The 17,433-nt window shown below is 46.1% G+C and overlaps 1 protein-coding gene and 1 long non-coding RNA gene across 5 annotated transcripts; one reads left to right on the forward strand and one right to left on the reverse strand.

Annotated features, from left to right (window-relative positions):
- Positions 1–568: 568 nt before the first annotated feature.
- On the reverse strand, positions 569–17,061 carry LOC1276724 (glycogen-binding subunit 76A). 4 transcript variants are annotated; one of them, XM_061642524.1, is made up of 7 exons: positions 16,506–17,061; positions 16,008–16,419; positions 15,435–15,930; positions 14,656–14,995; positions 6,713–6,763; positions 4,762–4,924; positions 569–3,160 (listed from the first exon to the last, which is right to left on the reverse strand). In XM_061642524.1, coding segments are annotated over exons 3-7 (2,523 nt in total). In that variant the 5' UTR covers positions 15,436–15,930; positions 16,008–16,419; positions 16,506–17,061; the 3' UTR covers positions 569–1,192. The 4 variants fall into 4 exon arrangements, with proteins under 4 accessions (XP_061498508.1, XP_316102.5, XP_061498510.1 ...); XM_316102.5 differs by lacking the exon at positions 16,008–16,419; XM_061642526.1 differs by lacking the exon at positions 16,008–16,419 and having other exon boundaries at positions 14,656–15,072.
- On the forward strand, positions 6,560–7,818 carry LOC133391159 (uncharacterized). The gene is made up of 2 exons (XR_009764640.1): positions 6,560–7,035; positions 7,199–7,818. It is a non-coding gene; the product is annotated as an uncharacterized LOC133391159 (long non-coding RNA).
- Positions 17,062–17,433: the final 372 nt, after the last annotated feature.

Genomic DNA, 17,433 nt, shown 5'->3' on the forward strand with positions numbered 1-17,433 from the left:
CAGGCTCCTTGAAAATTCCTATTGGATTTGTCCAACAAGGATGCTGTAGAGTCCAATTCCTATTACATTGAGTTCATTTCAAGGAAGAAAGAGTCAATAAAGTGCCGCACAGCTATGAGAACTCCTGGAAAACAGTGTATCGCTTCGCTAGTGCCTCCGTCCATTGCTTTCCCTCTGTTTCAGCGTACAATATGGTCTGTTTTTCTTTCGCCTTCTGCTTCCTTTCCTTCCCGTCCAATTGGTGGTCGTGTGAATTATTTCGGGGTGAGATATCGTATGAACCTTACAACACTACGCACTTTGCTTCTTCGTCCCTTTTTCGTTATTTATGTACAATTAGTAGCACTTCCACTACTACCACTAATATTACGCTACTAAACATAAACTTTCGCAAACATAACATTTGTGTAACATTTCTTATTTTTTCCTCTTTCTCTCCCTCTCGCTCTCGCTCTCGCTCTCGCTCTCTCTCTCTCTCTCTCTCTCTCTCTCTCTCTCTCTCTCTCTCTCTCTCTCTCTCTCTCTCTCTCTCTCTCGATATCCATTTTTTTTCGATTCAGCTTTGGGGTTTTCCTGTTTCACTAAGATTTGTCTCATCTGGGAACTGAGTTTAACACTACTAAAGCTTTCTTTAATAGGGGGATTGCCTTCGGCTACGCACGTGTTTTTGTGTGTGTTTAATTGTTTGAGGAAAATTTGTATTCCTTTGAACTCAATACTTTACTAAAAACTTCGAGTCCAGTGGTGAGGTTTACTTTCGTGCTTTTTCTCTACTTTTTTTACTTAATTTCATTTTTCACATTTTATTTTTGCTTTCATTTTTTTGTTCCTACCCTAAGCACACTATTTTGTGTCTGTTTTTGTGTCGCATTTGCTTTCTTTTTTCTTCCTAACTTTGGTACTTTGTTGCTAAGAGTGTGTCTCTGTCGGTGAGTATATTAATTTTCGGTCGGTAGGGAGGGGGGATTGTGTCCTCGCTCGATCGGTGTGATAAAAATTCGAATTATTTGTTTTTCTGTTTTTTGTTTTAAATTCCTCTCCGCTCTTTGCTTCTTTGCTCTATAATACTCTACGACCCGACGAGTCCGATCGGTAGCCGATCCGTTTTTGTGTCGCGTTTGGGCGACGGGATGGCACAAAGATATTCCTTCCTTTTTGTCCTGCAATTTCAACTGTCCTTGCTCTCTTTCGCTTAGTAGAAATTGCTACACCAGGCCGGCTCGGAGTTGAGGGCGGCGGACGGTGTGCTGCCTACGAGCGGCAGCCGGCTCGCGATCATCGGCGTCGGCTGCGTGATCGGCAGGCACTGGAAGACGTAGTTGGTGTCGTAGTTGTTGTCCCAGAACTGCTCCCCCCGGCAGTGGAACCGGATCGCCATCTCGATCCGCTGCCCGACCTGCACCGAGTTGCCGTGCAGCGTGAAGCTAAACTTGTCCGAGAAGCCGTCGCACGAGTTCTCCGCGTACACCGCCTGCAGGTCGGCGTAGCTGCGCCAGTTGTCCAGCGTGTACCGCACGTACACCGACTTGTGGAAGTCGAGATTGCGCACGCGCACCGTGCCGGTGATGGTGAGCGTGATCGGATCGGTGACGGCCGCATTCTCCAGGTTCACCTGCTTCTCGCGCACCCGGTCGAGAAAGCAGGGCAGGGCGCCCGGCTGCTGAAACAGCGGCACCAGCACACGGTCCGCCTTCGGCCCGAGGCTAATGATTTCCGGCATCGGTTGCTCCGCGGCCGTGACGATGGTAAGATCCTCGTACGCGGACTGTGGCACCTTCGGCACCTCGTCCATGAACGTCCGCACGTCGGTCAGATCGAGCCCGAGCACGTCCGCAAAGCGGACGATCTTCTTCCGGCCCGGTGTGCCCGGCGGCGTTTTACCCGTTTTGAGCGACGAACAGCGCCGGATGCGTTGCGGTTTGCTTTCCTCCTCGTCCTCATCGCCGGATGACATGGTCGCCCGGCGGCCCCCACCGTGCTTCCGGTCGTCCTCCTCGTCGTACTCGTTGCTGTCGTTGAACCGGTTCGAGGCGCGATCGTTCCGTTTCGGTTGCAGCTGCTGTTCGTGATCATTGTTCACGATTGTCGTACAATCTTTGAGTATTTTCTCCACCTCCGCCAGCTCGATGGTGGTGGCACCCTGGCAGCCAGTACTGTGCTGCTCACCGGCCCGCCCGTCCTGTGGCTCAATGTCCTCCTCGTACTGTATGCCGTGGCTTCTTAGCCGCTCCAGCTCCGTGTCCGCATTGATCACGACGGTGCCGCGCGGCATTATCGCATGCCCGTTGCCAAGCACGGCTGTTCGGCTGTCCGGCACATCCGTCCCCGGAGTCGTGTGCACGCCCTCCTCCTCCTCCAGCGGTTCCATCGTCACGTCCTGCAGCGTGCTGTTCGAGTTCGAGCTCATGCCCGTAAACGTCGAGTGGTTCGATTCGGTCGACTGGGACGGTGGCAACGATTCGGAGCAGCTGTCACTGTCGGCGGTGGCCGCAATATACCCCCCGACCGGCACCGCGTGCCCGTTGGCCGTTTGACTAGAGTGAAGCAGTGCGGTGAACGGGTTGGTCGGTGAGGTAGCGCTGGCCACGGTGGCACTTTCGACGGTTTGGTGCTGCACGGTCGTGCGCAATGCGCAAGCCGGTGGTGATGCCGGTATCGTGCAGTCGTAGTACTCGCAACCGCTATTGACCGATCGCTGCTCCGGATCGGAGCTGTCCGGATCGTAGAACTGACAGTCGGACGAGCTGCTGTGGCTGCTGGCCGCAGAACCCTGGGGAGTGGAGCAGGGAGAGGAACAAACGTAGCCCGATTCGGGTGCCTGCGGCTGTTGCTGCTGCTGCTGAACAACGGTCGTTGGGTCTTTAGCGTCTGGTGCGGTGGTCAAGGGCAATCCCGTCGGTGTGGCCGTTGCCGTTTCGATTAAACGTGTGTACTCGCATTCTTCGACCGGCGAGCTAGGGCTTTCCACCTCCAGGCCAAAGTCGAAGCAGGAATCGGCCTCGGCACTGTTGGGCACCACCAGGGAGCGTAGCGGCTGAAGGCTCGTTACGCCCGTCTGGTCGGTAGTGTTTGCCGCCGACAGCCAGGTGTTTTCCGTGTGCCGATCGTCCGCTGCCGTAAGTTGGCTCTCGTCCTCATCGTCGTCATCACCGGTGCTGCCCTGGAGGAAGAAGATGAAAAAGAAGGGGGGAAACATTAGAAAATGTCACTCGAAGCACTCAAAGCACTGTAAGCACTCAAAGGAACCAAAGAGCTACAATAGGAAGGGTTCGTTTGGTGTTAGTGTGTCATGGAAACTGCTTGGAAACGCTGCTAGTGATCAAGGTTCATAATTTACTACAGGTCGGTCCGTCTGTCTGGTACTTTGGTACTTTGCCGTCTGGTACTTTGGCCAATTTTCATTTGACAGCTAGGGAGTTCAAAGTTACTTAGCAACTCTTAAGGCCGGGCTACATTGATCGTACTCGCACGCGTAATTTTGATTTTCACTAGCGCATCTGGCGGCGGCTGGTCGAAGCTTTTTTTGGTCATCGAGGGAATGGACCTGCCGGATCTAAAAATTAAGTAGTTTTTCCATCGTTTTCCATGGCAAAAATGGATGCAATGCGTGCAAGACATGTGTCTACGTTTTACAATACTTTTCTCCTCCGATTTAAGTAAAAAACATGAAAAATTAACGTATTTTCTAAAGCGGCTCCAAATTGTTTGGAAAAATGCTTCGATCAGCCGCCGCCAGGTGCGCTAGTGAAAATTAAAATTACACCAGAGAGTACGATCAATGTAGCCCGGCCTTTACAAAGTCCTTAGCAACTTACTCCCTATCTGCCAATCTCCAAAGAAATCCTCATCCAACATGGCTACCAAAGTACAAGGTTTTCCAAGTCAGTTTCGAATGTAAACATTGTTATTCGCCGCATCCAAGATGTTTTTTCAACCGCTGTCAAATGGTTTATTTGTTTCAAAATGAAATTTCAGTTTCAACACTTGATTTTCAACACATAACAAAGAACTGTCAAACTCATTCCAGCTTGAGTCGTGTTGAAAATCATGTTGGAGAAATTAAAAATTGTATTGTGATGGAAATGAAATGTCAGATCGATGTGGATCAACATTTTGCATGCGGTGAATAACAATGTTTACCTTCGAAAATGACTTGGAAAACCCTGTAAGAGCTAAGGATCTATACCTGTAGTATATCTAGGCACCTTGGTAGTGGTGTGTTTTTGAAGCTGTTTATAATGGTGTGTGTGTTGGTGTTAAGAATCGGACCAAGTTGTCAAGCAAGAATTAGGGAAACAGGGGAGAGAGGGGAGGGGGATGCGGGAGCTATTCATGCAGTATAGTGTTGGGTAAATCATATTCAGATCCATGAATCTTTGAAATGATTCTATGAATATGAATCTTGGTTAGAAAGATTTATGAATCTCAAAAGAATCATATATCTCGAAAGTTTCCCGAATCTCAAGCGATTCATACATCTCCAAAGATTCATAGAGCTTGAGCTTCTTATTATTCTTCTTCTTGGTGTATCATCCTACGTGGTCCTGTGCACCATCGTATGTAGAATTTCGAGACTTCTTCGAACCAGATAATTTGTTTTGCTAGATTCATGCGAGGCTTGGAGATTCACGAGTCTTTAGAAATGCATGAATCCTTGTAGATGATTCATTAATCTTTAGAGATTCGATTCGAAATTCAAATCACTCATCGCAACGAAGATTCCCATGGATGAATGCAACCCAACACTAATGCAGTCCTTACCTGGGAGCCAAGATTTCGTAGGCGTGACTGCAAGCTCCGGGCGAAGGCTTCGGCACGGCTCCGGCAAGACATACCGATCGGGAGCAGTGCGGTGATCCCGCACGGTCTGTCAGGTCCAGTCGCAGACGGATCGCCCGGTGTGGTCATGGAAGCAAGGCAGTTTCTGTGTTCGAGGAAGAAGAGCAGATCGAGACATGGAGGAAAACCATATGAGTACTGAATCGGGCAATCGGGAGCAAATTAACTAGATACTACACGGTCCCGGGTAAGGTAGGTACAAGAATAAATGTTCCAGGCATCTGTACTGCCCAAAAGGATGAAGCTGTTAGCCACACAAAATGGAATGGAAATACACCAGATGCCTTAATGAAAGGTTAAAAACTGATATTTTTAGCCAATGGAACTCGAACGCGATAGCGATAAGCAGTATGAGGAGTATGGAGTTGCAATTACTGGGGAACAGTATGTACGGGTATTTTTCATCCACTTCTTGGCGAAATTTCGGGGCAATTTGGCACTCAAGTGTCCGGCCAGACGACCATTGAACGATCATCGATTGGACTCTGGGATTGCAGGAACACAAATTGATGGTAAATCGGGCAAAACATCCAAATATTTGCCAAAATGGGATCCTTCTTGCCATCTTCCTTTCTTTGATCGAAACCTCTCAAAATATTTTTGTAAGAGAGAGAGAGAGAGGGAAAACGAAGAAAGCACTTTTGCGCAATATTTTCAACGGCGCACCCGCCGACGGTTGAACGCACCAGCGCCACACACACACACGTTTTTATTTTGCCTTTTCTACATTCAATTAAATTTATTTATGGCACGAAAACGGACGTATGGTCTCCTTCTGGCCCTGTCTCTGCGCCAGTGACGCATGTTTCTCCGCTACCTTCCCATATGTCTCGGCCTCCATCATGTGGGGCTGCTGGGCTGGCGGGCAAGTGGTGAATATCACGAGGTTGATGAATTAAATTGCGCTCGATCTCGCGATCCCCAATGGGGGAAATGCTTCCCCGTTTTGGATCGGTATCGCATTGACGCATCTCTCTCTCTCTTTGTATGCGCGTCACTTTCGATGCGAACGAGCCTGTTTGTCTCCCTTTTTAAGTGATCCATTACAACAAAGAGCTAGTTGAATTGCACTTTTTATTGTTTTGAGGGGATTCAAGACACCGTTATCACCTTCAGTGCACTTTAAAAAGCAAACCCCCTAAGAGCGATACCAAAAAATTCGATTAAAAAGCCACGGCTTTCGAACGTGGTCATCATCCGCATCTATTTTATCGTACACGACGATGCTTTCGGTTGCGGATTCTTTCTATAAATACTTGTTGTGTGGCGCCGCGTAACGTACACGCGCGTCCTTTTTCCTTGCACAAATGGGACATGCGAAGCAACGGTGAACACGATCGATGGGACGAAGGGGGGAGAGGGCGGCCAAATGAGGGCGAATGTTTATGATAGTGATAGGCTCGATCAGCAGAGTGAAGGTGTATTAGGAAAGCGAAAAAGCTTCCGGGACAACTTTTATGTAAAAAAAAAGTGAATTGTCTGTTTTGTGTTTCACGATGTTTATGAAGTATAATAAGCAGTTCGATAAGAAACATAAATAAAAAAAACATTGTTTGTTTACATGTTTTTTGTGCCAGAATTTGTGTGAATTGAATTTAAAAAGAGGCAAAAAAGCAATGTGTAAGTTTAACAATAAGTAAACTCGTAAATGAATAAATAAAGCGATATAAACAATTTACAGAAAATAAAAAATAAAACAGATAAATAAAGCGACAACAAAAGAAAGTAGACAACAGCAATAAAAAAGCAAACAAGAGATAATAAAAAAAAACAAGCAGAAGAATATTTTTTACACAAAAAAAGCAACAAAAAAACAATAACAACAAAACAAAGAAACTCGAAAAAATAGAGACAAAAAGGAAGCAATAAAAACCTGATCAAAATGATCCACCCCCAGGCGTAGAGTGACCAAGCTTCATGTAATCTGGAAAGGAATAAATCGAAAGGATAATTAAAACTATATTCCGACACATGCACACACAGACGCACAGGCTCACTATTGGATGGCATTATCAGGGTGTTAGTGTTGTTGTTGTGTACGTGAGAGGTTGCGTAAACTGAGGAAACGCCAGCTGACTCCTTCTTCTCCGACCGACACCAGACACGGTCGCGTCACGCCACCCAGGGAAAGTGTTACTTTGAAGGACAAGATGGTGGCGCGCGCGTGGTACCACCGAACTAACAAACCAACCGGAGGTAAGTGGTGAGTGGAAGGAGAGTAGGAAAACAAGGATACAACATCGTGAAAAAACCGAACACCCCCCCCCCCCCTCCCCAAAAGGGTAGGAAAGGGGGTTAGAAAATCCGGTTGAGACCGAAAATGCTTTCGAACGCGATACTATTTCTCTACTATTCTTAGCTTCAAACCCGACGCGAACGTGGCGACAGGAGAGAAAGACGCAAGGGACCACCACCACGCCATCGAAATGTGCGAATGCGAAACCAAACATGCCTTTTTCGAGTGGGGAGATGTCACGCAGCATGCTGTGGTGGCGGCCGTTGTGTTTGCAAAAAAGGTAGGAAAGGAGTGCGGTCGAATCGAAAGACACAAACAACAGTCGCAGCAAGCATTGGTGCCATTGATTCCGCCAACGGTGTGTACACGGGAAGGATGGTTTTGGGACCATCAATGAGCAAAGTAGCAGCAATGTTGCCGTGGTCATCGTTGTTGTAATCCCAAAAATAAAGACGAATGTCAATGTCGAGCGGGGCGAGCGTGTGTGTTTGTGTGTGGTGTGATTAGATGATACCGATTTCAAACGACACACACGGTGGGACGGACACGCTAGCAACGTGGTGTCTGTCGGTGTCAGATTCAAACGATAATAGTAATTTCAATCGAGAGAGAGAGAGATAGAGAGATAGAGAGATAGAGAGAGAGAGAGAGAGAGAGAGAAAGAGAGAGAGAGGGAGAGGGAGAGCAACAACTCTAATAGAATGTTTGAAAATGGTGCGTGCGTGGTGTTGTTACAATTTAATTATAGACGAGTTTCAATGATGCATTGTGTTAGCGTTCCGAACGGTCCGAATATGCTTTATTGAATATGAAGGCATAAAGTATGGGATGTAACATGATTAACTTGGTAATTGAGTTCGCCCGCAGACACAAAACTATGCCTCCACTGCCAGACAGCTGGCAGACCACGGGTTTGGTGGTGTCTAACCTCATCATGAGAGACAGTAAGGTAGCTTGAGCATTGGAAGTATTTCAGTAATTAGTTACGGAGATGTAATATTAAACGGTAACGATCAACAGTAGTTTGAGTCAGTTTGTGTTGGACAAACTTTGAGTAGAAGCATTAGACAAGGGAAGAATTAGTGTTGGGAGTGTCAGGATTCGGAAGAATCGAAGATTCAATTCAAAAGATCGTATCACATCCCGATGGAAGGAATTGAATCTCGGAAAGATTCCAAAGCGATTCAAATTCGATTAAGTTTCAATTGCTGGATTTCATTGGAATTCCAATAGCTAATTGATCCTGTAGGATTTATTGCAAATTGTTGGGAGAATCCCATTGAGCAACTATAAATGCGCTAATCGTTGCTCCAAAGTGGGATTGGGATTCGGACAGCCACTTTCCCAAACACGAAGATCGAAGAGGAACGATAGTTGCCGTTGCCTAGATACTGCAGTTGCTTTAATTTATTTCATGAGTATCTTGCTCAGTGTTGCGTATAAAATGGCAAAATGTTCAAAAAACATCCAAGGAAACCACAATTTTATGTCATTTTTCAATCGCTATGATCGTTCCCGAATTCGATCGAGTTTGGGAATGTGCCTGGGAGATTCGATTCCCATATACAGTCAACTCTCTCTTATTTGAGAGGCGATGGGACTGTCGAATAAGAGGGGTTTTCAAATTACAGAGGTTGAAAGTGAATGAAAGGTCGATACAAACAAGAAAGAGACAGAATATTTAGCATGCAGCCTTAACTGTTGCTATAGGAAACATACATAGGAGCATACATCTTTCAATAACCATGGCAACACCATACACAAATAAGAGGGATACAGATTTGAGAGGTTTTCCATATTAGAGGGACAAAAATGTACTGGAAATCAAGGGACTGTGAAAAATGTTCAAATAAGAGAGGTTTCTCAAATTGGAGAGGTGTCAAATAAGAGAGGGTTCACTGTAGTATTCCTTTTAGCATTCTTATTTCCCAACACCAGTAAGGATGCTCTCTGGGACCTTGTCAATGGTTTAATAGATAAACGTTTTGGCGTCTCGCAGGAGGCAAACGGGATTGAATTCCCGTCCAACTGGACTATGGATAAAACGGGAACTGTGGATAAATCTACGGGAGTGCATTCGAAATACAACAATAGTGACGAAGAATAATAGGAGATCGATGTCTATAAACAAAAATGGAAGCTGGCAGCGATTATAAAAACTATGTCGAGAAGGATATTCCATTTAAATTACAGAATGCTATCTACAAGGTAGTACAGTAGAATAGAAATGCTTTAGGTACTGATTAGGAACTGATCTTCAATTAAAGATAATTCAAATACAGAGAATAATGAACACCTTACAAAAGGTAAATTATAACCAATTAGAATGAACGGATAAAACAAGCTTAGAAAGTTATCTTTACAGAGAGAGAGAGGAGAGATAGAGAAAGATAGTAAGGACCCATAAAGGTAACGATGACTTTAAGAAGTATGATCTTCTACGCTCAGAAAACCTTGACAAAACATCCAAAAGATCCACTTTTTCCATGCTTTCCAATGCTATTTCCACTCCAACTTAGTAATAAACTACTTTGAAACATCTAAAGGGATGAACTTTACAGAATAAATAACTGATCTTAGCATTGTTTAAGACCTTACAGCGCCTCACAGACGACTATTTTCATTTCAAAGTAGTATGTACACTATACTGGTGATAATAGCACCATCTAGGCCGGACTAATTCATACTAATTCCCCATGGTGCGATGCAAAACGGTTGCCACACGTTGTTGTGCCATGCCATTTGACCATCGCAGAAGGAAATTCTGGATAATCTGCTACAAAAAATTGGATTAAGAAACATATCATCCCCTTTGATCTTTAAAACTCCGTCCACTAACAACCGTCAGACAGTTTTGGGTGTGTAAAAGCATTAGCTTGATTAGAGGTATAAACTATCCCATAATTAACGAGCTGCTCATGAGCGGTGCATGCATCACCCACGTGTATACGCTAATCGTAAATCGTACCAACAAGCTGCAAAAGAAGCTACAACTATTCCTCCAGCACCACCACCGCCAGAGCTTTGCTCTTTGCCCGGGCGCTACCGATACCGATTGCATCAATTACACCGTGCATCTCCGTTGCATTCTCTCCTTGTCTCTCTCTCTCACACACACACACTACCCGTTCCTAATCAACGGGAACACACACACACACACACACATCGAACGAAGACCGAGAACCGTTGCACCGAAGCGATCCGGTCCACTCCGCCGCCTATCAGTCGCACAAAACCAAATGTTGTAAACAATAACAGAGAGAGAGAGAGCAACAGAGCCGTCGTAGCGTTATCGGAGGATGCAGGCGGATTCACGCGGCTTTCCGTGGCGGCTCCGTGGCAAGCGTCGCGTTCGTGTGGTGGCGGAGATTCGTTAGCACAATGTTTACCAACATACATCTGGTACGGGGTGGTGGCAGATAACACACAGCTGATGGAGGAGCAATTGATGCGTGTGTGCGGGTCCGCCTGCTGTAAAGTTGTACACCAAGCGCAGCCAGTGGATTAATTACCAGAATTCAATGTTCAGGAAGGAAGAGAGAGGTTTGCGAAAGCAAAAATAATAAGAAAAAGTAAAGCAAAATAAAAAAACCAAAATCATTTTAAAGTGTTAAAAGGTCATTTTTTGTACTGTCTCTGTCAAGCTGTTTTGAAAGCTGCGGAGATTGCAAAGCGCCAGGGAAATGATTCACTCGTCGATTCAGCCTAGATTGCATCGGGATCGGCAGATTGTTATCACACTAACCTTCACAGTCGATCCGGTGCGAAAGGACCATGCATTTAACAATAACGCGTTCTTGGAAAATGGAACTTTTGCACAAATGCGTCTTTTAATCCTACGGAATAACACAGCAGACAAAGAGTTCGATTTTAAACCAATAAAATATGCTTAAATAGGTTTAATTGGACAGATTTACTTGAATTTGATTGGTTTGTTGTTATATATTTATGTATTTTACATTGAAAAATTGTCAAACAAAAAGTAAAACATCAATTTAAGAAGGTTTTAAACGCGACCGGATCGAATGAAAGTTAACATTGTCGTCAAAGCAAAGGCGACATGGAGACGCCTGGTGTTCGTGCGAAGTTCCGTTGCTGCTCCCCACTTTTATCGCTCACACCCCCCCTCCCCCTCAATTTGGAACTAATTTATCAATTTATGAAATTTAACATTTTCGGCACAGCCACGGTCAAGGGCAGCCGGAGATTTGCCAAATTGAAGCTCAATAGGCTCAATAGGCAAGCTCAATAGGCCTGAAACGACACCTCAATCGCATATAAAAGTAACTCCAGCGTATTTAATAGATTTTGTTTTTGTTGTTAGTTTTACAATAGAAAGGCCTTTTTTAAGCAATACGTCCATTTTGAAACGTTCCTTATGAATACAAAAATGAAATAGTTTGGTAATATTTTATAAGGAAATTCATACATTTTGTAGCCGAAAAATGATGTAAGCGAAAGGCCTCCCAAGTACTGAAGTTAATGCACCAGTCCAATTAACTGTAACTGCAAGACGGGTTGGAAAACGGCAATGGAAGGAAGCGGAAGGTAGGTGCAGAAAACACAGCACAAAATATTCCGGAGCGTGCCGACCGTGCCGTGGTCACCTTCAAATGACATTCCTTTCGTCCACCGCCACCATTCATCGGAGCAGAAGAGGTTGGAGTGCGGAGGACGCGCGCGCGTCAAAAGATATATATTGTTGCGTTGCCGCCTTCTGCTTTCTTTTTTTCTTCTCCCGCCCAGTACCGTGTATCATCATGCACTTCCGCGCGCGCCCGCCTCTCCGGCAGGGATAGGGACACGTTTATATGACCATATGTGACGGTGCGCTTTTGCATCGACGAAAACCGAACCGTGTCGAATGGGGTGTGTCAATTGCATTCGGCAAAAGGGTAAAGAACCGAAGGGGGCACGATCATAATGATAGCAATTCGATGATAATAAGCGTTGCCGCGCCATGTGGGCTGATTAAATCGATTGGCTTTTTTAAAAATAAAATCCCGCTTTTAATTATAGCAAGACGAGCGGATATAGTTTTAGCATTTGAGCGCATTCCAACCGCAACGTTGGGCACAACGAGCGTTCAACCATTTTACGTTAAACTGCACGTGAGAAGATGTGTGTGTGTGTGTGTGTGACTGATCCGGGATCAATTAACCGATCAGCTGACGACTTGCCTTCCCTGCCTCGACAACACGGCGGCGCCATGTTTCCAACAGGCTGGGCCGCGGGTGCGGCGTAATTTATCGCGCCCCAAAAACGTTCCCTCCCAGACTGTCTGGGGGCAGACACAGGCAGAGGTGTTCAATTCAGTCCGCCAGCAAGAGGAGCTATTAAAAGTGAACGAGTGGGTGGACATGGGATCAGCTGTGGGGGGGGGGGGATGTATTGCAGGTGAAGGGCTCGGCCATTGGCCCCCAAATGCCGCAAGTGTTTCGCCGCAGTAGCGTCAATCATCACCTGATCGTGACATTTGACCATGATCATCTACCTGTGCGCGATCCTAACTTTCTCAGGGGGGCGAAGAAGTGGGGATGGAGGGTGGGTGAGCAGTTAGTACACCCACTCCCTTGCGGACAATGTTTACGATGGTTACGATCGTGCTCGACCAAGATGATCGTACCAACACTAACAGGAAGGTGACAACAGATCAGGTGAACCATTTCAATACTTCGTGAATTAGGTAAAAGGGGGGAAAAGAGGTGGGCGGAGGGGAAGGGTGGAAGCATTCAGTAAGTCTATTTGGCAATGGAAAACCACCGCGTACACCAATGTAAACACCGTGCCGAACACAGCAACTCTCCCGCGTGCATCGTGATCGTCGCGATCGTCAGCGTCTGGTGACCGACAGCAGGACCACCATTGGATTCGATTGGCGATGCTTATTTTTAACAGCATTTACATTAATAACATACACACACACACAGGCACAGGGAACACATTGACTGTGTAGTAGTGTCAACGTAAGGAAATGCCGGGTAAGAGGGGGGAGTTGCAAAGTAGAAGTGTTCGCTTCAAAAATGAAGAAAAATGAAATGCGTTTGTTTGTGTTGGTGAAAGGGCGATCTCAGGATGTTGAAAAAGAAGCTGTTTTCCGTACAGATCCTGGGCGTTCGTGTTTGTTTTGCATTTTCCAATGCGGCGAGCGAAATTGCTTTCCAAGGCGCGCGTTAAAATCACAAAAATACAGTGCTCGCACTGTATTATTTACACAATGGGTGCGTTGGAGGTACATTTTGGCCAAAAATCGTTGTTTTTGGGTTTACTGTTGGTGGTGGGTTTGTTTAATTGTAAGGGACCAGTTTTCAAAATTTTGCTTAATGATATTTCTTATGAAAAAAAAAAAATTTTACAGAAACTCATTCGAAGAACGTAATGTAAATTGAATTAACAATTTTTGCCAGAAAATTGAACCGTTTTGTGCAAATTTGTTCAAGAATTTGCTTGAAATTTTATGTAAATTTAATAAACATTCAAAAAATACAAAAAAAGTCAAATTTAGTACACAATGAAACAGCACAGTACACTAGTCAACAGTATAGCACTAGTCAATTTAAACAAAAATACCAACTAATCACTAAATTATTGATAAAAAATCATTAGGCAAGTATATTTTGCAGAAAAATGATAAATTCAACTTACGCGGATGCCTTACGCGGAACGCATAAACCGCGCATCTGGGGAGCAGACTGTAATCACCTGCAGGAATTTTGGTAATTCCACGTATTCGATGATAGAAATCGATATCGATATCAAATTAAAATGATAAACATTTATCTAATTTAAAATGCATCACTTTTCTCCGTAAAACGATAAGATGAATTAAAAAAAAAACAATTAACTTATCAACCAAACGAAAAACAGGATTTGGTTTTTAGGAAGCACATCAACATTTTGTTCAATAATCTGTACTGAATCATGTGAGGTGTTCATAGCTCTGACAAGAGATGCTCAACACACGGAGTTTCAGCATAGTTTGAATTTATACTACAATTCAATTATCCTATCTCTGATAGTTCCTAGCCTGCACTAATTCTAGTATACGAGTTCATTCTGTAATATGGAGTTCATAAACTAATTGCATAGCTCATTGCGCTAACATGAGGGTTACTGAATGTGCACTGTATCTGGATTTATTTTAATGTTTCGTAATCTTTAGAGACGACTCTCATCGATTACATCAAACACATTGATTTCCTGTGAGGTATATTATATCATATCATTCGTTCTTTAAAACGTAACCAATGGACTCAATATTTCTTTCAGCTTGTTAACTGCTCCAATATCTTCACAAGAGTTTATCGATTGGGCATCTGTTACGATTGCACGACGCATAAAAGTGGAGAAGAAGCAACCTATCATCAAAATGGTCAATATCAGACGAAGAAAGTGAAGTTATTCAATCGATCCCGCCCGGCTGGAAGAGAGAGAGTTCAGTTGGAGGTCATACTGATGATTGTGGCGAACGAGCGCGCGAACGATCGCTCCAACCATGTGGTGTGCGGGCGCATGCGTCGATACCGAAAAAGAAAACATCCCCCTCCACCCCCCACGAAATAAAGTGTCCCACCGCTTACCGTAGCTCTATAAGCAGTCCAATAACGATCGCTGTCACCGTGACGATGATGGTGGGCTGATCGGCGCCAAACAGATGCCGGATCAGCTGCTCGACTGCAAAACCCCCGGTCAGGGTCGTTCGTGAGTTCGTGGGTCGTAGTGTTCGCGCTGTGCCGCAGCAGTCTGCGGTAGAGTTGTGCTGGTCGTAGTCGTAGTCGGCCGCTGGTGGTGCAGGACGCTGTCGTCGCCAAAGTGGGCGCCACTCGGGGGCCGGCTGCGTTTGGCGTGTCGATGACAGACACGGTTCCACTACGAACAGCGGCGTCGTACACTGCTCAGTGAGCACAAAGTGCCTATGCACTTCGTTTGATGACGTTGCAGAATGCACAGGACGCACACACAGACACACACGGAAGATGAATAATAACACTATAAGGCTATGGGCATTATACAAGACTTGTAAGAAACGACACTAATGACACCGCACTGGAACAATGTAGTAGCAACACGCACACACACACTCGTGTACAGCACCAAGGACGAAGGATTTTAGTGTAAGCGGGATGGCGGGGACGTGCACGAAGAAAGGCCAAAAAAGCGTATGACAACGATGTGATGCTCCGTGGCGAGTGGAGGGGGCCAAAAAGCGATGCTTTATGTATGTGTGTGTGTATAGCGATGTTTTGACCACCAAAACGAACGACAATTTCCCTTAGTGCACTTTCGAAGGGTTCTGGCGGAGGATTGGTTGATGTTTTAATTTTGCTCTGCTGATTTTTTTTTCAAACAATTTTCTCACTTTTCGCTCCTGTTGTGCACAATATTACACACACACACACACACTACACACTACTTCGGCTATTCGTATCTATCTTTCGAGCACCTCCACCAACCACTCCACTGTTTCACCGTTTTTCTCTGCTTTAGCTCTTGAAGAATTAACACTTTAGCACCATCGGCAGCACACACTCACTGACCGGATCAACGGAGGATCACTCGCCGCCAACCAACCACACGACAACACAGCCACACCATAACGATCATCCGCGGAACCCAAGGGCGATCCCGGAACAAGGGGGCGCAGCAATCTGGTGAGCCTCTTGAGTACAGAGACGCGCAAACGAGATGCTTCTGCCGTCCCCCGGTGGACGGTGGCTAACGCAAACCTTTCCTGTGACAGAGGATAGCCGTGCGATGCTATCCTTCCAGAAAGGTGCGCGTACAGCCCAAGGGTGCTGTCGTTGGTGAGTGTGTTTGTGTGATCGAAGTAGCCCAATGTAGCACACCAAATGTTCCTAGCGAATGAAGAAGGAGAAGAGAAAAGATTAAAAGGTTGTTCTGAGGAATGTTCAAGAAAGAAACACACACGCACACACGCATACAAACGCAGACACAACTTTGTCCTTCCACTGCTTGAAAGAGGTCACAAGACAACGGAATGCGTGGGACTGATATTACACCAACAGTCTGGGAAGGTCCTGCGAGCTTAGACGAATCTACAGTGATGGTATTGGTACCGTTACATTTTCACACACACACACACACAAACACACAGGCACTGTGAGGGCACTTTAAAAAAGATTCGTTCAATTTGCGCGCCAACGACGACGACACAATGTTACAATTTGCCACAATCATCATCCCCCTGGCGAGGACATCACACTCGAGCAGCACGTGGTCTGCGTGTGTGTGTGTGTGTGGCTGACTGAACGCGAACCAAAACTAATTCACCTCTGCCTGCTCTGATGCAATCAATCGTCGGCCACTTGGATCGAGAAATGAAACTGAACCGAGAACCATTCGGCTTGGTACGGACACGAACACGGACACGGCACACGTAGAAGTCCTGCTGGGATGATAAGACACTTACCGGTTGTGGGTACTACACGGGTTGTCCGTGGTGGTCGTTGCCGAAACCGATGATCGACCCCAAAGAAGGGTCTTTCGGCTCTTTGGGAAGCGTTTTTGGGCAGGGAGGAGGAGCTCCTGCTCTTGCCAAAAGATTTTTGGGATGACCACTTCCAACCAAGCGCTGTGTCTACGCTGCTCGCGTACTGCACGCTAGCGGCCACAGGGAATGTCCGCTGCTGTACTGTGCTGTGAGTGTGTGTGGGTGTGTGTTTTTTTCGGTGGCAGCGTGGCACCCTGGACACGGAGGAGGCACTCGAAAGATGTTCCGCTGCGGACGTCGCTTTGGCAAAGACTCCCCAGATCAATCGCGGCCCCCTGTGAAAGCGCCAGAGCAGTAGTGGTCGGGCCCGTGTCGGGCCGCCGTCGATACCGTTCGCCCGTGTACCAAAACCCCAAAGTGTCAAGAGAAGGACGTTGCAAGGTCGCGGAATGCTCGCCACTTGTCTCTCTCTCTCTCTCTCTCTCTACGTCTGTGCTCAAACTCGCTTCGCTCGCCCAGCTGATGAGGGCTCTCGCGGTACACGCGAACGCGCTCCCCCGCGCACTCAGTCGCGTTCTCACAGCTGCATAGCAAACATCCCGCGGCACCGTACGGCATGCGTTTCTTATGCTCTGTGCTATGTTGTGTGTGCGTGTACAGGCGCGCATGCGGGTTGTCGTTTCGGGACTTGAGTGCTTGATGCTATGCCGGTGGTGGTTAACCAACGGCCTAGGATCACTTCAGTAGTTCCACGCCTCGTTGTGTAAATTTGTGTAATTTAATTCTAATTTATCGTTTACCACAGCCACTGCAAACAATTGCTTTTGCCTAGCTGCAGCAGCTCTAGACGAACACACATCGTCCTACATGCGCCCGTCGGCTCCCGTTTGACAGATGAGCGCGTAAA

The sequence above is a fragment of the Anopheles gambiae genome, chromosome 2 (genome assembly GCF_943734735.2).
Source record: "Anopheles gambiae chromosome 2, idAnoGambNW_F1_1, whole genome shotgun sequence".
Lineage (NCBI taxonomy): Eukaryota > Metazoa > Arthropoda > Insecta > Diptera > Culicidae > Anopheles > Anopheles gambiae.